The 21,697-nt window shown below is 45.7% G+C and overlaps 1 protein-coding gene across 1 annotated transcript in view; it reads left to right on the top strand.

The window, feature by feature from the left end:
* Gls (glutaminase) overlaps positions 1–21,328 on the top strand; it is a 65,298-nt gene extending 43,970 nt beyond the window's left edge. The window contains exons 15-18 of the mRNA XM_057758818.1: positions 15,670–15,731; positions 16,395–16,471; positions 16,558–16,621; positions 18,770–21,328. Coding sequence (XP_057614801.1) covers positions 15,670–15,731; positions 16,395–16,471; positions 16,558–16,621; positions 18,770–18,926 — 360 coding nt within the window. The 3' untranslated portion in view covers positions 18,927–21,328. The remainder of the gene's footprint in view (positions 1–15,669; positions 15,732–16,394; positions 16,472–16,557; positions 16,622–18,769) is intronic.
* Positions 21,329–21,697: the final 369 nt, after the last annotated feature.

Genomic DNA, 21,697 nt, shown 5'->3' with positions numbered 1-21,697 from the left:
AGACCATCCAAAGCACGCACACTGCACGCATTCATTTGTGTTGGGGCATTTTTCTGTTTTAGAGGGATTCCCTAAATATATTTTAAAAGTTTTGAATAAGAAAGTGCTCTTGTTTGCATTAATTAGCATTAATATGTGATGTTTCAAATTAACTTTTGGTTCTAGTTAACAGCTTTCAGTGTGTTCAGTGTGGTGTGTGTAATAGTTTTTGTTCTGTTCCTGCGAAAGAACTGCTCGCATTGAGTGTGTGCACATGTGCGTGTGTGCGTCTCAGGTTGTGAAGATGACTGTTCTTCCCGTGCAGTCCTTTATGATGATTTATTGAGTCACTGTATTCTTACTCCAGGGTTTGCCATAAAGAACTAAAATTTTTGTCAGTCCCAATTTAACGAGATCTATTCGTGTTGACTTTAAAGACTTGTGGTTTCTCTTATTGCTGCTCTATTTGCTGCCGGTGCTGTCTGCCAGGAGAGTAAGGAACAGTGTCTGGAAAGTCCAGGACAGGGAAGCAGGGATGTCTGAATGCCTGCCTGTAGGTTCGTGTGACCTTACACACTTTCCAGCGTTTATTATAAAGAAGGATTAGTCGCTTAAAATAATTAATGCTACTATCATTTCACTTTATAGATTGATTTGCAGTTCACTGCAAATTTAGTTATGAGAATTATCTTTATTCTTCATTAATATTTTGTTTTTATTTTGTGTGCATTGGCATTCTGCCTGTATCTATGTCTGTGTGGGGGTGTTGGATACTGCAGTGACAGACAGTTGTGAGCTGCCATGTGGATGCTGGGAACTGAACTCAGGTTCCTTGGAAAAGCAGTCAGTGCTCTTAACCGCTGAGCCATCTTTCCAGCCCCTATTATTTAGTTTTTAAGAGTCTTGATTTATCTACTAAACGACTTTAAGTTGGAGGGTGAAATTTTAAAGATTTAGTTTACTTACGTGTGATTTTCCCCCCTCTCAGCTCTCTGCCGCCTTCTGTTAAATCTTGCATATGCATTGTGTAATGAAGCCAGAGTCACCTGAACATGGAATGTAAAAAGCTAATTACCACGCGCCGTGATGTCTGGTTTAGTTTAGGTTTACTTAGAACAGACAGTACTTCCCTCAGTTCATTCTCTGATAAAGACAACTATGTATGGACATATATTTAAATATAGTCATGCTTCATTTCAAATTGCAGTACAATTTCAAAAAGCATTTTATATTTCCTAGAAATGGAAGAAATTTAAATGTATTTAGAAGGTTTTTTTCCTCTAGATTCAATAGTTTGCTAATGTGGATACTGTAAAATGTCACACTTGAAGAAATTTCAAAACCTACTATTTAATATAAACAGAGCTGACAAAATTGTTCCTTACATTTCTTATTAGAAAATGCTTTTAAAACAAAAATGGCTGATCGTAAATATTTAGTAGCTGTGTTGCTACATTTTAAGTATTGATCTTACGTTGCTGAAATGCTTTCAATTCTAATACCATAAACGATTAAAATTACGTATTTAGAAAGACTTAGGTTTTGAAAGGAAAACTTTTTACCTGAAATCGTCTTTGCTTTTATATCGCGTTTCTGGTGATTTTTTTTTTTTTGTTCCCATAGTAAAACTCTTCTCTGTCCTGCAATGTACTTGAGACTCTGAGTTACATAATAATTACATTTGTGTTCTATAAACAGTTGAAGAGTTCTCTTGTGTTAAAAAAAGAAAATCAATTGAGTCTTTGTCAGTCTTGGACATCCTATGACTTACTCTATTCTTGTGTGCCGTTTGGATTTGCTGAGAATCACTAAATGATATTAAGTGTGATCTCGAAGGCTCCCTGGTAGAAGCTCCCACCCAGCTGCTGAGTGTTCTCTCAGAGTACCTGCTCTGTCACAGCTGTTCGTGGTGGCCGTCCGGTGGATAGCGCGATCTCGTTTGCACAGACTTTTTAAGGAGAGGCCCAATTAGCAATGATAGGACTGCAAGTTATCAGGCAGGTTGATTGTACCATCAACATTTATTAAAACGGCTTAATTGTATTCTTTGTTAAGTAATAGTGCAGCTAATTAAAACCAGTCAGGTTAGAAGTGAATGTTACGTAATTACACCCTAGTTCTAAAAATAAAATTATTACCCTGGAACCTATGAAAAAGTCAGTGTAGCAGGAGTGTGACTCCAAAAATAAATGCTGCACCTCTGGTTTAAAAATAAGTTCCTTTCGAGTTAAATATAAGTAAGATTGAAAAATGCACGAAGTAGTTGAAATTCAAAGTCGTGTTGGCAGAAGCAGCTGGTTGTCTTTGGGTTTTGGCTTTCCCCAGAACATGTAAAATAAGAAGCTGCTCATTTTTATTTGTGTCTGTGAATGACTGCAACAAAATCCCTGATTTGTTTGTCTCTAGTGAAAATTATCTGATAAATGCTTCCTCACTTTGTGGTTTGGGAAATTTATTTATTGATTGATTGATTGATTTTGAGCAGAAATGTTAAACATAGTGGGCACTTGAAATGCATTCATTTTCTAAGATTTTATTGACTTGTAAAATGTGAGACTTAGTTCCTATCCAAGAAGTATTGTTCTGGTAGATGAATAGCCCAGTGTCCTGTGTGCTCACCCTGGGTTCAGTCCCAGCTCCAGGAAGTTTGAAGGGGAAAAAATGGTTGTGTTTTCTACGTCTCTGCTGAAACCCGCCTAGTTCACTCTTCTCTACAGATGTATAGATACACTAATCTCAGCTCTTAAGAGTCTAGCTATATCCTAGATCCTGTTTGCCTACATGCCAAATTAAGAAGCTAGGATATTAGCATCACTATGCTTGTATAAATAGTCATGATTGAACTATTCCATTGTGAAATTAAAAACTCAAATCTTGTTAAATCTCTCTTTAGTTGTAGTTCACAGCTAAGTCTTCCGTGTTTCGCATGTGCCTGTGTCATTACTGTGCAGTGTCCCCTACGGGACAACATAATTTCAGTCTTAAACTTTCCGTTAGTGAAATTAATAATGTGTAAAACCATGGGATACATAATTGAATTCTTTGTCTAGACTGCTGTTCTCATCACTCAAGTTTAAAATCCTGTCTGGAGAGTCCGACATGTATCACCTTTAAGTGTTCCTGTTTATTTTTAATCTTTCCATATCATAATTTGCTTCTGGCAGAATATGAGATGTTTCTTGAATTTTATCGTGGTTACCCCTGAAGGAATTTTCATCGTTAAATCATGTTTTCTTTCCACTTCAATTCAGTAGTATTGGTGCTTGTTATTCCTTCTTCCTTTTAGCCTTTTATGTTAAGAACATTCATGAACTACAAAGCCCAAACTTCTTTTACTCAGCATAGTGTAGTTTAGTCTTCATTATTTTACATGTGCAGTATATGCATTTTGGGTTCATGTCTGCTCCCGTAATTTACAGTTTAAATAAAAAATGAATTGTTAATTGGCTCTCGGAACTGAGATGTAAATGTTCGCTGGATGCTGTCACCGTGTCTTCGGGGGCCCTGTGTAGAGAGAGGGCTGTTTCCTTTTTCTGTAATAGTTGCTTTGCCAAGTTTTGTCAGGCACCACTGTTAGACGTGGGCTAAGCATTTGCATCTTCTCCAGAGTGCTTGCAGGTGCTGGGTAGTTGTTGCGTCGTGGACGGTCCACCACAGATGCATCTTGTCTTCTCTGAGTGTTTCCGTGCGCTGCCGTGTTTTTTCTAAAAAGCCCTTTATTTCATTCTTCACCACAACCACTATCTTAATATTTTTGGAACCAAGTGTTTCCTAGTTCTGTGACTGAAGTTTCCTTACCCCAGTCTGAGTAAGGCTGACTTCATGAAGAGATAACCATATTTCTTTAATTTCTCATTTGTAGCCATTTTAATTTTTTTGATTTTACTTTTCATAAAAGGCAGGGGTATATACATATGAATGGGGGAGCCTGATGGTGCCACCGTTTCCTGGAGCTGGAGCCCTCTGATGTGGGTCCTGCACACGGTTCCCTTGACCTCTGCTCACTCCAGCCTATGTAGTCTGATCACAAGTTTGGAAGGATCACATGTCCCTAGAACTGACACAACTTAAAACGGGGAGAAATGCCTTATCCACAGCCTTGGCTGTACAGCTGAGAGCTAATTTTTCTGGGGTCAGATCTCCAGAGGTTTGGGCCTGAACACGTGTCCCAGGTTTGTTCAGGCGTCTATCTTGTTAGCCTAAATGATCTGGGTTTCTGTCATTGTTCCTTTGTTTTTTATGTCACCAATTAGCAATCAGCTCCAGCATCAAAGCATGTGAAGCACTAGCAGAGGCTGCTTAATTGGCTTCTAGGATCGCTGTACTAGCTGGCACACACTGTGCTTACTGAGAGGTTACCTACCAGTGAATAGCATGTTCCGAGAATTATGCTTACCCTCGTGGAGACCCTGAGACAGGTACATCTCTAGGTTCTGGACAGGTTCTCTTAAATTCCCTAAGTTCACACAGCTCTAGGGGTGTAGAGAGCAGCTCATTCTTGACAACGACTCTGCTTTGTCCTTGTGTGGTTCACAAATCACCATTAAATGAGAATGGTCCGTGAAAATCAAAGGGCTGACAGTCTCAGAAGAATGCCTTTGTAGACCAAGAATTTCAAGAAACCTTACGGTTTTCTGTAAGTTAATTTTGCTACAACTTAATCGTGGAAGAGGTGCTTACATGCCATGTTAACAGTGCTCTGGGAAAAAAAATCTCCCAAGATCCTCCTACCTAAGCGTGGCAGGAAGCTTTGGGAAGTTGTGGGCACGATCAGATGTGACCTGGAGTGGGCAGGAGTCTGTCCCAGAGCGGAAGCTTCTATCTGAAGTGTATAATGAAGTCCATTGGCTGCTCAGAGCATCCTTTGGGCTGTAGGTGAGCTTGTTTCCCGTTGCCTGCACATGCTCACTACATCCCCTGTAGAGTGTTAACACTGAAACTTGTTTCATTCTGAGCGCATTGTTGTAGTTTTTAAAATCCATCTGTCTCTGATCTATCTTCTTAGCCTAATGTAATTTATCTAAAATTTTCACCAAGTCTGATACCTTAGAACCCCAAGTAGAATTTACTTCTGTTCTAGTTCTTGATTATGAATAGGATATCGTTCCAAGAGTAAGTTTAGCTTCTGCACCGAATCGAAACTATGACGATTCATTGACAAAGATGGCATTTCCCTGGTCACCAAAGTCGGTTATAGTCGTCCTTATAAAATTGATTGGTTTTGACTTTAATGATGAAAGTGTACAGGGTAGGGGTGGGTGATTGAGCAAAATCACACCAGAATGCATTGTCCTGAAGGCTTTGATACAGTACTGCACTTAGGAATATCCTAAAACTGCCCTGTGAGAAGGAACCCACTCTCTCTGGCTCTGTTTCCAGTGTTGCCTCTGTAATAGATACATGTAGCACAAGCGTAGTTAAGTAGTCCAGTCCTCTTAGAAACCCATGGGACTAGATCTAAGGAAGTCACATTTGAGCACACTCTTCCCCTGCCAGAGCTGTTACTGCAGCTGGTTCACGTGGACGCCCATCTGACCTCGGGCAGTGTTTGAGCTGTGGGTGTTCGCTCTTAAGGTGCAGCTGTGACCAGGAGAACGTTAGGAGAGCTTTGAAATTACTGCTTAAGAAGACAATGAGGCCAGGTGGTGGTGGCGCACGCCTTTAATCCCAGCACTCGGGAGGCAGAGACAGGTGGATCTCTGTGAGTTCGAGGCCAGCCTGGTCTACAAGAGCTAGTTCCAGGACAGGAACCAAAAGCTACGGAGAAACCCTGTCTCGAAAAATCAAAAAAAATAAATAAATAAAATAAAAAGGCAATGAGGAGAGGCAAGGCAGACCTCAGATGGAACCATGAGAGACTCCTCTTTCTGAGTAGGCTAGAGCAGAAGGGACCTTTGCTAGAGGACAGGAGCTGGTGAAGGACACAGACTGTCAGGAGTCCAGAACAGTGTTCCGGACAGTTGGGAATGCTGAGCTCAGTAGAGAACTGACTGAGAGGAAGACTTGGTGCTTATGTGTCTTCTACCCCCTCGTGGTATTAAGATGCCATTTGACCTAAAAAATGATGAAGGTAGATGCTATGGACATTTTTAATATTCTTGCTGAGTAACCTCTCACCGCCTCCTGTTTTCAAAGAATTGTTAACTGGCTTGGAAATGCAGATTAGCCTGTCAAGTACTAGAGGTTGGAGTAGACCCTAGAGAGGTAGTGATGTAGAAAAGCACCTCCAGTAAAACACGGTAGGGAAAGAAAGGCAGAGGCTTAGCCCGGGCGGTGGTGTCGTGTGCCTTTAATCCCAGCCCTCAGGAAGCAGAGGCAAGTGGATCTCTGAATTCAAGACCAGCCTGGTCTACAGAAGAGTTCCAGGACCATTACATAAAGAAACCCTGTCTCAAAGAAACTAATCTACCGGGTTGTGGTGACTCAAGTTTTTAATCCCAGCACTAGGGAGGCAGAGGTGGGTGGATCTCTGAGTTCAAGGCCAGTCTGGTCTACAGAGCAAGTGCCAGGACAGGCTCCAAAGCTATGCAGAGAAACCCTGTCTCAAAAACAAAACCAAAAAGAAAAAAAGGACAGAGGCAGATTGTAGGCCTAGTTGGGTTTACAAATTCTGTTAGTTTTTTTTTTTTTTTTTCTGGAAACCATGGGAAAGGTGCTTTCTATTGAAAATAAATCATGAGCTTAGAGGTAAGGTAGATTGCAAGGTTTCTGACTTGGAGGAGAAAGGCTTGGCAATGCCCTTCAGATACTGCTAGGGTGGTAGCCGTTGTCTTCTGCCTGGTTCAGTGTCTTGGGAGTATATCTTGAACTTGGATTTAGGCAGATAGCAAACGCAAGAGATTGGGAAGCAAAGGGTCTTTAGCATGCTGGCTTTGGAACCTACTTGAGATTCTTCCCACACAGAAGCCATGCTTGGCACGTTTGTAGATTGTACACTGCCCCCTTTTCGAATGTGGTTCTACTCAGAGAGCTTGACACTGGTGCATTCCATACTCAGAAGTAGACTGTGACTATAGAGTACGTCCCGTACCACGCCCGACCCCTGTACTTTCAGAATGAAAGCATTCTTAGACGAATCCAATGCTAGGCTGAACGTGGTGGGCAGTTAAATCATCACAGCACTCCGAAGGCTGAGGCAGGGAAAAACATGGTACATGCTTAAATAGGAATAGTTGCTAAGTGATGATAACATGTTAGGAAAGATGTTGGAGAATGGGATGCACACACATCAGACAGTAAAAACATCCCTTTATCCAGAAGCTTCCTTGACATTGTAATGTGACTGGTGATCAGAAGCCCAGGAAGATGCCTCGCCAAAACACACATTGTCACATCTCTGAGTGGACCCATACAGTACACATTGAACGCTCACAGGACTGTGAAGCAGTTAGGTATTCGCTCACTGCAGCTATGAGAATTAGGATGTCCCCCTAATGTCAAGGCAGTTAGTGTGTCTTGGGATGGCCATTTGCCAGTGGGCATCTCAAAGGGGTGACCATTCAATCCTGGATGAAAGACCTGATTTACCTGTAGCACTGCCGTGGCTTTCTCAGAAGAAGTAGAGCCCCATCCCTTCTTCAGAACCTTGTCTGTATTTATTGTTATAGTTTTCCCAAGACAGTCTTTGTAGCCGTCCTTGGGATTCAGTGACCCTGATTGTGTTTTTGCTGAAGCAACCTGTATTTGGTAACCAATGTCTTTTTTTCTTTTTAAACTTGGCTCTTGGATTTGTGTGTGTGTGTGTGTGTGTGTGTGTGTGTGTGACTGTTTTGAGGTTCGATGGGCTCGTTTTTCTGGTTACAATACAAACAGTAAGCAGGCATAGCACTTTTCCATCCTACACATGTGGTACCTGGTCCTTTTTAACACCTAGATTGCCCATCTCCATGAAGCCTCACAGTCGTGTGTATGGAGAAGCCCGCAGTGAATGAAACTGCCCCCAGAGCAGCGTAGTCCTCTTTGGTCCCCATAACCCCGACAAGAGCAGGATGCTTCCGAGCGCACTGCATCTCTGAGGCCAGTCACCGGCATTAGCAGAGACGTAGGATCGGTCCACCGAGATAAGAAGCGATTATTGCCAGTGTTTCGTACTCGAATTAACCCACAACTCGGACTTGACTTGTTAGAGAATTATGCAGAGAACAAAGATACACTCTTCAACTTCTTTGCATTTGCTATCAAATTGAATTCTTCCCTTGTTTTCACATCATTAAAAAAAATGACATTAATAAAAATTGGGATCTCTGACTTCCTATCACAGCATCTTGGCATTGCAGTGTTTGCTTGGAGATCTCTTGACCTGATTGAGGTGCCTGGCGTCAGGCAGACTCCTGGGCCACTTGTCTCTGATACCAATCCAGCCTGTCACTTAAATGCCTTGCTGTCAGTAGCAGTACTTAAAGCTTTTGATTCAGCCAAGGAGAGGAAGTGCTCTTTTTTTTTTTTAATAACAGAATCTTAATCCCTTTTTGTTTTTAATTTAATGGGAAGTCACTTTTTAGCAAGACCTAGATCTCACATTACTGATGGTTTGCTTAGCAGTTTATTTTTGAGCTAAATGAAGAGTAGAATAGAGTCTGGAGCTGCCATGTTTAACCTTGCATTTTAAAAGTGAAGTTTCTGTAGAGCAGGAACTCTGTCTTTCAGAGTAAAGTTGACTTTGTTTACTCTATTGAAATTACCATGGAGAACTTTCTGTGCTTGTGGCAGGGAAAATGGCTCCATCAGTCATCCTATAGGGATTGCGTGTAATCCCCTGAGCTGACCGAGCAGGTCAGTCTGCATTGACTCTGTCGGTGTACAGCACATGAATAGCTCTGTCTGCACCAGTCACTGGAAAGCCTAGGAGCAGATGGCTTCCTGCTCAGCCCACCTAACTGCACAAGCACCTGGAACGCTGTTCTCACCACGTCCCTGCCGATAGTCCAGTGGCTCAGAAGTGACGGACACGTCCGCTCACAAATACCGCACAGGTTTACTTTTCTACCTCCCTTGGCAAGGCATTTGGTTTCCACATATTGGCAACTTAAAAATGTTCCTTTAGCCACACTCTAAAAGGCGGGTGTTTTACTCTGAAAGGAAGACAGGTTTCGATGACAAGCCCGAGAAAGCATTTTCGTTTAATGCCCAGAACCTTCGACTCAGCCAAGGACAGGAGATGGTTTGTGCTTTTAGTTTTTGCAATGACATAATCACAACTTTCTGTTTGTTTTAGCTGGCAGTCATTTTAAAGCAAGTCTTCTCTATTACACGTTACTGAGAATTTTTTGAGACTTTTAAAACAGAATAGGACCTGCAGTCACGATGGTTTATTTAACAGGCGGAGTATCCGTTCCATGCAACAGATACTGCAGGGAGCAGAAACGGAGAACAGGCCGGTCAGACAGGACAGCCTTGTAGTCACCTGCTTCAGCTTTGCTTTAGCGCCGTCTAACAACTGGGTCTTACGTGAGGACAAACGGAGGAAGAAGAATCAAGGGACCACAGTTTCCAGCTGGTGATGGGCTAGTTAGAAAATGCCGTTGGGGTAAAAGTAAACCAGGGACCCAGTCTCCCCAGCTCTCCCAGCGGAGGTCCACTGGGAATTAGCTAACTTGTTCGGTTTCCTTCTCATCTTTGGCTGAGAATATAAGGTATCGGGAGGACTGTGTGAGAACACAGATGCCGGATCTGGACCCGATCACTGATTGTGTCGTGTGACCTCAAGCCAAGGCTCTCAGTCTTTGTGGCATTTGATAAATAAAACATAGCCATCTACATATTTTAATCTGGCCTGTCAGGGATCCCAAAATTACTGTAAATGTTGAATTTCTCAAAATTTACCCACTGCTTAAACTCAACACGATACATCCAATAATTATTACTTACAGGTGCAGTTAGCAGGGTATTTGAGAAACAGAAGTCACAATTGAACCTTCTGAAATTCAAAAGAACAAGTTGAAGACGTTGGGATGTTAGGTTTTCTGTCATATTTTAGATAGGCTTAGCGCGCGCACACACACACAGCTGTGGCAGGAAAAGTAAGCTCTGGCCCTGCCGCGTACCGGTCAGGTGAACTCAAGTGTACGGTAACATTTTCTGTGCCACTGCTGTCATGACTTTGTACAAATAAACTAAGGTCTGGTTCTGGCAAGTTCTGACAAAGACGAGATAAGGAAAATTGGGCTGGAAAGCGTGCACGACATGGGAACCCAGCCTTGAATTTATAAACTTCTGATGCCTACACATCCTAAAGGAGTTTTCACTGTGAGGAGGTACACACTAAATGTCAGAGCCCTGGATTGGCAGAGGTTTCTGTTCCTGCCCTGTTTGGTCTGTGTTTACATCACTAAGGAATCCAGCAGGTTCCATGCCTCTGGCGGTCACTGTGAACCAACCCACTGTTTTCTGGACCTCTGGTGTCAGAGGAGAGGGAGGTTGGGAAGAGCCTCTGACCGTTAGCACGGCCACGTCTTCAGGGTTGACCTGGCCGTGGATCAGAGCTGCGTGTTGCAGGGGTCTTTCTTTAGCTTCCTCACCACGGCCCTTCTGTGGGGTTTCAGTTTAAGTGAACCGAGTAGGAAAAGGGCTGCCCCTGAGTAAATGATGCCCCTCTTCTGTCTTGAAGCTGTTCGTTTCGTTTTCTTTCTTGGTGCTCTGCCCACACCTCATCCCATGAATTACGTAAACCAAACCTAAGTGGTGTAGACAGCACATCCCTATAATCCCAGGAGCCCACAGGCTGAATGGGAGGATACGAGTTCAGAGCCAGCCAGGGCTTCCAGTAGGGACTCGAAAACCGAGTCGTTTGTGATTTATTGTTACATGATATCCAGACATGTGATACCTCCTTCTGTCTGAGAGACGCTTTGTGAGCAAACCCTTTTTACTGATTTGGAGCAAATTCAGGCGTTTTGTTTTAATGAGAATAATGATAAAATTCCATGGTTAGGTACCCTTTAGTCGGTTTTGTTAAGGCGAGCTGGCATCCCTCCATTTTATCACAGAACTGTTAATTCTCATTGCTTTCTCATTTAATTTCGGTTTGTATTTATCTGAACTGAAACATGCGTGAGGATTACGTGTTAGTAAACCTCAGATAGGCTAATTATATTGTAAGATAAGCCTGTCCTAAGCCTCATAAGAATGTATCTTTCGGCTCTTCTTTTCATCAGTGGTTAAGGGACTAAGCAAGGCACAGGAATTATCTTCAAAGATGCTGGATCTAAATTGGGGATTTTAAAAGCCAAGGGCTTGCAGAACACCTTCCTCAAGTGTTCAAGGCCCTGAGTTCAGGCTCAGCACTGAAGACAAGCAAGCCCACCCCAGGACAAAGGCATGTAGTTATGTGTACAGTAACTAAACCACATGAGGACTTTTACTGCGTAGAAAAGGTAGCAGCTAAGGACTGCGGGTAAGACAGGATTGCTATGGACACCAGAATCTGGGGTTAAAAGGAATACACCATTGGGTCATATGTGGCGGTGCCCTAAGGAGACAAACAGGCACATAGTGGATTAGTGTTTCCAGGGGCACCAATGACAGCTCATTGGGAAATGGACGGAGGGGGGTGGTACTCAGAGCCCACGCACTGTGGCTGAGGAGCAGACTGTGTTCAGGTTGTGGGGCAACACATCTACCCATGGGTCCTGGTACATGTGGCACAGGCAGGAAGTCTGAACGGCTTCAGTGTGAGAACAGAGACGCCCAACCAGCAGGAGCAGGAACAAGGACTTCGTGAGTGGGACAGCTTTGTTGTGTTGAAATTGAGAGGGAAAAACAGATTAGCAAGACTGAAGAAGCTTGAGTGCTGGACTCTAACACTTCCCAGCCCGAGGCAATGGTAACATCAGGTGTTAGATGCTTTTCAAGAGAGTATTCATTTAGTTAGTAATGATGGCCACTTTAGGATACGCGATGGACTCAGGTCACAGAAAAGAAAAGGAGATTTCTGCTCATATGGAGTTTATATGGGACAAAGATGGTAAAAAAAAGTTGGGGTCAGGTAATAATAGTTCCCCTGGGGAGGAAAATGAAAGCAAGGGGTGTGGAGTGAAGGAAAGACAGGCTGAGTCTTCAGGGGTTGACCTGGGTAATGTGAAAGGGTCATCTCCTCACTGTGGGAAAAGCGTTCCTGGGAGAAGTGGAGGCTTTGACTGCAAAATGAGCAAAAACTTTCTGGTGGGGCAAAGCCGTCAGGTAGGAGTTCACAGAGAATACCATGCAGCATCACCAAGGGATAGAAAACCTTTGAGTCCCGCATGTCCTGGCAGAGTGGAAGGCGGTAGGTAAGGCGGAGGTGACGAATGTGCTGCCGTTCTAGTCTCCTGTAGTAGCAGTTAGCGGGAAGAGGTAGGCCAGGCCGTTGCAGCCCTCCTGAGGTAAGGCTGCAGCCTAGGCAGGCCGAGAGCGGCAGTGCTGGAGGGATAAGCTGGGTGCGGATGGTAAGCACAGGCGTGGGTAGTGTGTGGTAGACACTCTCGGTTCCCCCAGGTAAAGGAGGTCCCCTCCATCAGCAGGGACACTTGGGTGAAAGGGGCTGCTGCTGGCTTCCCTCCTTAGCTTCAGTCAGCCCTCCCTGTGGGGCATCAACTCTCGGTGACTTCTGGGGTTTAGAATGAACAAGACCTGAACTGTATCATGCTGGACTAGGAGGTCCTGGAGGAGAGGAAGGCAGCACAAAGCAAGATCCAGTCAGACATGAGGGTGACGTGCCTGTTGGATATCCCGGCACTGGCCAGTCAGCAGGAGGGCCCAGGACTCAGGCCTATCTCCGATTTTGAATGTGAAATGTGAGCTGGACAGTCAGGTGGAGTCAATGAGTTAGAAGTTAGGAATCATTTATAATGAATAATAGAGTTAGAATTGGAACTTGAGCTTAAAGGGGAAGTCATTCTGACTAGAAGAACCTGTGAACCCGTCTGAGGGAGACGGTGCTATAGACAGGATGGTTAGTGCCTCTGAAGTATGACAAGGCCATGGAGAGTGGGCATAGCAGTCAAGAGAAGAGCGTTCAGGGCGCTGCCGTGTCTTGGGAGAAGTCGTGAGAGAGGGAAGGCACGGGAACTTGGAGAATACTGGTCACAGAATGTGAGGGTAATTCTCAGGGAAGTCAAAAACATATTCAGAAAATACTGACTGAAAGGGAACAACTGTAGGGCCAAATACCGAGTGAAGGGTTTTTGTGTGTGTGATGGCAGACATAAGGGAGCCGGCGCAGGAGGGAAGTGAGGATGCTAGGAGTGAAGACCCTAGCAGCAGAGTCTAGAAGACTATCTGCGTGGGCCCGTGAAGAAACAACTCGGTGATTAACAGTACTATGGTCGGAGGCAGGAACTGAAGGGAAGAGAAGCCGGTGTTTTGAGTAAGACTGAGGGGAGTTGTGGAAATGGCTTTGGTACAGCCAATGGAGTTGTCCGTGACTGCTGTTTTAGGGTCATCGGTGGGGTTATTCACCCTGGCGTTGGCCTGCAGAAAGTATAAAAGAAGCTAATGAAAGAGAAACTGGGAAACAGTAGTCTTAAGCGTTGTTCCCTCCAGCAGAGGGGAGCTGGGGATGGAGCTGGTCCTGGGCTGGAGAGATGGCTTTGGTTCACCGGCACCTTGTGGTGTGACTCAGCAATGGTCTCTAACTTGTTCCAATGACTTACGCCCTCTCCTGGACATGACAAGCACTGCGTTCATGAGTGGAGACTCATAACTCAACAGAACCATCGGAGTTACCAAGAGACTAATGGGACCCGTTTTCTTCCCCCTTTCCTGGAAGCCAAATACCCACGAGGAGTAATCTTTACATACTTTCAGAATCTTCATGGGGAAAGTCCCATCCCCACTGGCTCTGGAGCAATAGTGCCTAGTGGCAGGGGGAGCTTGTGGGCTGATGCAGTAGGCATGGAGGACTTTGGGGGTGATAACTAGTAAGCCGTAATGTGTCACTCTCGTAGCTAGACAGGGTCCCACACCTCTGGACTCCGCAGAGTCCCATATGCCCATGAATCTCCAACAAGGGAATTTAATATTTTAAGAAATATCCAACCATGTGGCCTTTATTTTCATGAAGAATGTTTGGGCTAGCCGGGTGGTGGTGGCGCACACCTTTAATCCCAGCACTCGGGAGGCAGAGGCAGGTGGATCTCTGTGAGTTCGAGGCCAGCCTGGTCTACAAAGGGAGTTCCAGGACAGGCTCCAAAGCTACAGAGAAACCCTGTCTCGAAAAAAAACCAAAAAAAAAAAAAAAAAAAAAAAACCCAAAAAAAAAGAATGGGCTAGTTTTTAGATCCAACTTTAAATGCTAAGTTACATGACTTCAGCAATGTTCAGCAGTCGGCTTTCAAGTTTCCAGGCTGTCGAGGGAACCACTGGGTGAAGGCAATGTCAAGTTTCATATCTAGAGGGAAACAGTTCCAGGGTTGTCAGGTTTCACATCTGGAGGGAAACAGTTCCAGGGTTGTGTCTTTGTTCGTGGAAAGCTGGGCTACACTGTGTCCCAGATAGACTAATGTGTCTACCACTGAGTCCCGTTCGGTTGAGTCAGCAGAATGCAAGCTATTGCTACAGGGTGTAAACGTGGCAGAGTGTGATCAGGGAGTAAACGTGGCAGAGTGTGATCAGGGTGTAGACGTGGCAGAGTGTGATCAGGGTGTAAACATGTCAGTATGATCAGGGTGTAAACGTGGCAGAGTGTGATCAGGGTGTAAACATGTCAGTGTGATCAGGGTGTAAACATGGCAGAGTGTGATCAGGGCGTAAACATGTCAGTGTGATCAGGGCATAAACATGTCAGTATGATCAGGGTGTAAACATGTCAGTATGATCAGGGTGTAAACGTGGCAGAGTGTGATCAGGGTGTAAACATGTCAGTGCGATCAGGGTGTAAACGTGGCAGAGTGTGATCAGGGTGTAAACGTGTCAGTGTGATCAGGGTGTAAACATGTCAGTGTGATCAGGGTGTAAACATGTCAGTGTGATCAGGGTGTAAACGTGGCAGAGTGTGATGTGGGCATAGACGTGGCAGATTATGATGGGGGTGTAAGCGTGGTAGAGTATGATTAGTAGTATCGGGTTTTTAATAAACAGGGATAGGCAGTCTGAATGGAGGCAGGGCATAACTGGGTGGTCTTAGGATCACTAGCCTCTTCCATTTAACTGTAAAAACAAGCAGGTAAGTATCGAAAGTAGATGCACCTTAAACCTTAGAGCCGTCTGTGGCAGGGGTTAACCTTCAGACAGTGTCTTACGTTCTGAGCACACCCCAGTTTACATCCGTCACCTGGGCACTCGTCCTGACTCCCAGTGAAGAGCAGCTTTGTTCTCAAGTTTTCGGTGACAAGAACCCACTTCTCTCGCAGATTTGTCAAGCAGTCGGTAACTAGCAGGGACAGTAATGCTGCCAGGGACGACACATTTATGTAGCCTGAGTGGTTTCAGGATACAGTATGCCCTTTACCCATGTGCACACTAATTCGCAGTAGTGAGACATGCTGTGTGAGGTTTCCCAGGTCGTTCTAACTGCAGGTGGCAGTGTTAGGCGCGTCAGTCTGTGTCTAGACTTTTCCACAGTCCTGGTAAAAGAAAAGGCCATGTGTGTTCTTTAGGTATGGACCCGAGACTCTAATATTGACCAGCACAGCTGAAGTTCAAAGCACACGGCACTACGTGGCAGGGGCAGTGTTTGCTTTCTCCCGCAAATGTCTGTCTCTTCTTTGTTCACAGGTAAAGTCGGTAATAAACCTTCTGTTCGCTGCGTACACTGGAGATGTGTCTGCCCTCCGGAGGTATGCTCGCTCGGTGGATGCGCTGTGGCTTTAGGTGTTTTGAAGGTCTTAAGGTCTCACCCACACTTGTAATACATGTCACCAAACAAGATACAAAGTACCCCACTTCCCGTGTCTCGGACCTGCTTCTTGTCCTTCCATAGAAGCCCAGCTCTCTGTGGTAACTGGCCACCTAACTGGCTAGTGGTTGGCTGTAAGGGATCTCTGGTGACACGGGTGTTCGGTGTCGCGCACGTTACCAGGACTAGAAAGGCCATGGGCCCCTGAATACTGAGCGTGAGTTCCCTCTCGGAGCTAAGTTGATTTCCGTGCTGTTTTAAAGCCTTAGCAGCACGGGTAACTCCAGGCAGTGTAGTCGAAGAAGGGGAACCCTACTGGAAGCACACAGCTTTACTATGGCCTCTTTGGTGCTGCTCCTGGGTTTGCATCATGATGGGATGAAGCTTAGTTGTGGGAGCGGCAGCTGATGCTCATTTCACTTGAAAGTAGCTAAGGAGGAGCGGTCACGTGGTTCACGTGGCATTCACCCACGGCTCTGTGCTGGCTGAGCTGGGTACCATTAGTGGAGCTGAGAGAGCGTGGGATCTGAATGAGCGGATGGAGTAACTGTTACCACCGGGTTAACCCGACCACCTGTAGTGAACGGCTGTTACGGACTTTCAGGTTTGCCCTGTCGGCCATGGACATGGAGCAGCGGGACTACGACTCCAGAACGGCCCTCCACGTGGCTGCCGCCGAGGGTAATGCGCGAACCGCTTGCTACGGTTTTTACAGACTTCAAATCTTCTCAAAACTAAAATCTCTTTTTGTGTGTTGGGGGCTGCAGGTCATGTGGAAGTGGTTAAATTTTTGCTGGAGGCTTGCAAGGTGAACCCCTTCCCCAAGGACAGGTGAGTGTCTGCATTGCCTTCTGGTGTGATTGATAGCACAGTCGGAATACACAGGACTTAGTCTGCATTGTCTTCTGGTGTGATTGATAACACAGTCGGAATACAGAGGACTTAGTGTTGAGTGACAGCTACGTGTGAATCCACCAAGGGGCTTCCTGTGTGACATCAAAGCCTGCCTTATTCGGAAATCTTAGGTTAGGTATTGGTCAGCCCGTATGAAGAAGACGCAGCTTTGTACTTGAAAAGATAAAATGGGAATTCTGTTCTCACAGTTTGTAAAAAAAAAAAGAAAAAAATCATCTTGAGTGTGTTGGCATTGCTGGGTATCCCTGGATTTGGCGCAGCTAATTTTTGAAGGCTTTGTGGAAGCTGAATTTTCAGAGGACATTGGATGGCACTGAGTGAGGATGTTGTGCCTGCGGTGGGAAGAACCACCTAGAACCTCCTCCATGCCCCCCCCCCCCGCCCACATGACCACTTCCCAGCCCGGGCTGTGCTGAGCAGGCACTGCTGTGCCCACTCCCTGGGCATCCCCTCCTAGAGTGGACTGGGTGAGCCGTCCGCGCACGGTGAGGATAGGCAGAGCCTGTGAAGAACGCAGGGGAACAACCATACTTGGTGCTGTTGGATGAATAGGTTCGGAATGGAGCCTGAGAGTTGCATGAAGTTGGGAGCAAGCTAACTACCTTCTGGGGAGCTGACCGGCTTACCATGCCTTTGTTTTTGGGGAGGGGGGGTTAAATCTTCTTGGTTCGGCGTACAAAACGTGAGAAGCCAGTGTCAGTATCTGAAATTTGCTAGCAATTTTGTAAGGTGGCGACACGTTGGCTGTCTCGCCCTTCCAGTGGTCATTAAAAACAATGATTGAAATTAGTTGTGTTGACAGCCCCCCCATCTACCAGTATAGTGCCCGTCATAGTGCCCTGCAGAGTAAGAGGCCATAAAGTGTCTCGCTGTGCTTAGAACTCAAACACTACCTACGGAATGCATGTTGGGAATACTATGTGAATTCCTCCACTCCAAATTTGCCTCTGAGAATGTGCAAACACAAGTGTCCATCTTATAGGCAAAGGTAGCTGACTAGCTTGGTAGCTGTGTATTTAACTATGCATCCAGAAGTGAAGCCTAGACCCGGGCGTATTTTCCCATAGATAGAGTCATGTCACCTATTAACCAAATAGGCGTGAAATAGTGTATTCCTTACCGAGAGACTTTTCATTACGTAATGGGAGAGATATAGAGAAGATGACTGGGCAGATGCCCACTCCCCCAGATTAACATAAACATTTGGTCATGTTAGAGCCATGTTTTTTGAGAAACGTAAGAGACATGTAAAGTGATACTTACCTGATTTTGAACATAAGGACAGGCCATTGAAATGCTAACTTAAGCACTTTTGATTGTTTCTGCTTTATGTTGTGACCCGTTAAGATGAAAGGTTGAGGGTAGATACTGAATGAAGGAAAGAGGCTAAAGTAGGGAGGTGGGGGAGGAACAGGAACCAGCAGAGGGAGCTGAGAGGGCTGGCTCATGATTGTGAAGGAGCCAGGAGCCAGGGAGCATGCCCGGTGTCTGCTGGGCCTTGGGCTGACTCATTGCTGTGACCACTCTTTTCTTGTCCTTGAATCTCCGTCTTCCTCTCACAGTGGGGGCGAGGAGTTCTGGTCAGGCAGCGGACCAGTTAAGCCTGCAGCCCCCTACCCTTGCTGGGTACGATAAAAGGGTCACTTCCTCTGGGCAGGTCTTGCTTATCTAACATGTATCCGATGTCATGAGGATGTTGTGACTTTGGAATTCACAGGAATTCAACGTGAATTTTCTGGGAAAGGTTGGGATGACGCGTGTTACTGCCTTACTTTTAAACACCTGCAACACTCGACTTGGCTTCCATTCCCCTCCCTTAGCATGTGGGTATGAAAACGGGGTCTTTTCACAGGACCCCTCTGCCCCTCAGTTGTCCTCCTGGGTACCAGGTGCCTCACTCAGACCAGCTGTTGGGCATCTTTGCCGTACTCACTTGCGATGCTGCTAATGGCACGGACCCTGAGTGGCCAGGGAACCTGGGATGGACCTAGAGCCCGGGGGACGCTGGGCAGCCGTCTCTGTGCAGCAGTGCTGAGCACTGACGCCCCTGTCTGTGTGCTGCAGGTGGAACAACACCCCCATGGACGAAGCGCTGCACTTCGGACACCACGACGTCTTTAAAATCCTCCAGGAATACCAAGTCCAGTACACGCCTCAAGGGGACTCTGACAACGGGAAGGAAAATCAGACTGTCCACAAGAACCTCGATGGGCTGTTGTGAGGTCCGAGAGACTTGGGTTACTTACCTGTTCGATTGTCGAACATGGCTATGAAGAACATGTATATTTCTGTCTGGCAGTGATGTGCACTGTGCGTTTGTCATGTCAGTGTTACTGGAGTTTCCTTCCTTGTGCGCACAGGACAAAATCTGATGTCTTTGGGGAAAATAGAAATAAAAGAACCTCCCTTCATAATGTGAGCAATAGTTACCTCTTGCGTTGCACAATTTGATGTCCAGGAATAGTTAGTTACCGATGCTAGCTGACGTGTGTGGCCCTCATGATTTGTGTGTGTTGTAAACTTTCAATCCCCGGGTGATGATATCCTCATAGGCATTTATGAGCTAAGCTTTGTTGTACAGTTTACCCGCGGGGTTGATGCTGTCATTAGACAAACCAGTGTGGTTTTCAAGACTTTAAATATAGATTAGCTTGAGTGTTCGAACAACTATATGCACATGGTTGAGTATTTAAAATGTGTCCTCTCACCCTCTCGTCAAGGTGACTCCTTCAGCACTAAAATAGTTGCTAGCCGTTCATAGAACTCGCCAATTCTGATTAGATTTTATCAGGGACTCTGTGACGATACGTTTGGTGACCAAAACATACGCGTGGATATAGTTCTAGTACCTTTGAGACCTTTCCTTTCATACGGTCCTCAGGCCAGCCTCTCTGAGGCCTTGGGAAAGTGAGTGCCGGCACGCTCTGCAGTCTCGTGTGTCCTCGGCAAGTCAGCAATGCTCACATTCCTAGCCCAGAGACAGAGCCTGGCCATTATCTACAGAAGAGGAACCAAGATTCAGGCGTCTAACTTAGCTTAAGAGGAAAGACAGTGCTACCACAAACTTGGACGTTTCTTTCAGCTTCTACAACAGAGAAAGTTCAGACATGCTCTCCATTACCAAAGTTACGGGGACATGCGTAGGGACAGCCGCAGAAGACATACTGGCAACAGTCTGCATAGGCTAGCTGTCCCTTCCCGAGGCGTGGGGGTCACTCTGCACTGCCCCCCTCTGTTCCTAACTCTCGGACGGACTCAGGAAAGATGACATCCTTGTAAATTTAGACTCCCCTTGTCTTTATTTTGGAACAGTGATTTATGAGTAACTTAGAAAACAGGTCAAAGGAACCTTAGAGAGAACCCAGTTTTCTAGCAATTGCACATAGTGGACCTTATTCTACTTCTGAGAGACGAGGGCTCTGTTAGTGAGGACTTCTGGTGATGGAGCGCATGTGTGCATGCGTGTGCACACACAAATGCACTTCTTGGAAACTGCTCGCGGAAGAGAATTCTCAACTACACAGATGCAGTGGTTACCACATGAACACAGAGTCTCTGACCCTCGCTATCAACACAGAACTGCACCCGAGTTTCCTGACGCCTGGCGGCACAGTATCCAGTAGCCTCCAGCTGCTGTGGTCCCGTTTTCAGCCGTCCCCTGCCATTCACTAGCCAGCACCCCCCTTGATGACACCCTTAACGAGTGCCCCTTCCCTGAGCCAGGCACCCCCACCATGGATCTAAGTTCCAGGAACTGTGGGAGGATGGTGGGCAGGCATCTAGCCCTGCCACTGTGTTCCGCTTCCACAAGCCTCTCGAGACAGGTGGACAGGCAGCACTACACTCTGCGCGGGACATCAGCTCCAAAGTTAAGGTGTGACTGCGTTTTATTTGGAATCCACTGAGCTCACGCTATTCCAAAAGCAACTGGCTTTGTGTGGTTCCATGCGTGACTTAACTATCAACAGTAACTCCGAGGCTTCTCTGAATGTTATTCTGTATATTATTTGAAAACAGAAGTTGTATCTTTTCTAAGATCAGTGCTGTTTTGTACAGTCTTTGTGGCCTGGTTAATTAGGCTCTTTCCCCTCACGGTGTTATGACTATGTACCAGGTCTTGCTCCGGCTGTCTGCTAGTGGCTGATATTAAGGAGAAACACTTTGTTTAAATGCTTGAATGAGCTGTTACTGCTGCCATCAGTAAACTCCAAAGATCTTTTTTTTTTTGTTTTGTTTTGTTTTGTTTTGGCTTTACGATCTTGTGTAATTTTTCTGTATCATGGGAACATTACATGGTCATGTTGGTTTGAAGCTCTGTTTACGCTGCTGTTTCTGCTGTCCCTGTTGTAATACCCATGCCTGGGGATATACTGCGCTTTCGCTGCACAGCTGGATTTGCTCTTGATCCTGCTGTCTGTCAGGGACTAGGTGACCTGATGTGGGATTTAGGTCCCTCCTGGGGAGTCCAAAGCTTTGAATGTATCTACTTCCGACGTTTCCCAAAATGAAATCTTAAAACTGTAAGTATTCTGAAATTGGGAAATATTTATTTTAAATGAGATCAGGTAGTGTTGCTTTTTACAGCCTAATAAATACATGTATTGAAAACAAGCCATGAGGAATGAATTTTCTTAAAATAATTAAGGTTTTTCTCTGCACTTTTGAGTTGTGAGTCTGTAGCTATTTTACACCCAGCCTGTTACGGGACAGGGAGCACACAGAGTCACGTGGGATGTGTGGACCCAGGGCAAGGATGAGAACTGTGGGGACCTGGCTGTGGATGCTAGGGATGGGCAGGCTCATTCAGCTCTCCAGAAGCTCGCCACTGTGCCTGTACAGTTAAAGTGCTCAGGGTACCCGGGCTGCGCCATTGCAGGTATCCTTGGACGAGAGCACGTTTCCATGGAGCTCTGACCCAGGACTGCACACCAGGATCTGAGTGGGCCCAGCTGGCGGCTCCCCCGAGTCCCTCACACGTGGAAATGGTTCTCC

The sequence above is a fragment of the Chionomys nivalis genome, chromosome 26 (assembly GCF_950005125.1).
Source record: "Chionomys nivalis chromosome 26, mChiNiv1.1, whole genome shotgun sequence".
NCBI lineage: Eukaryota > Metazoa > Chordata > Mammalia > Rodentia > Cricetidae > Chionomys > Chionomys nivalis.
This window is presented reverse-complemented; position numbering and strand designations above follow the sequence as displayed.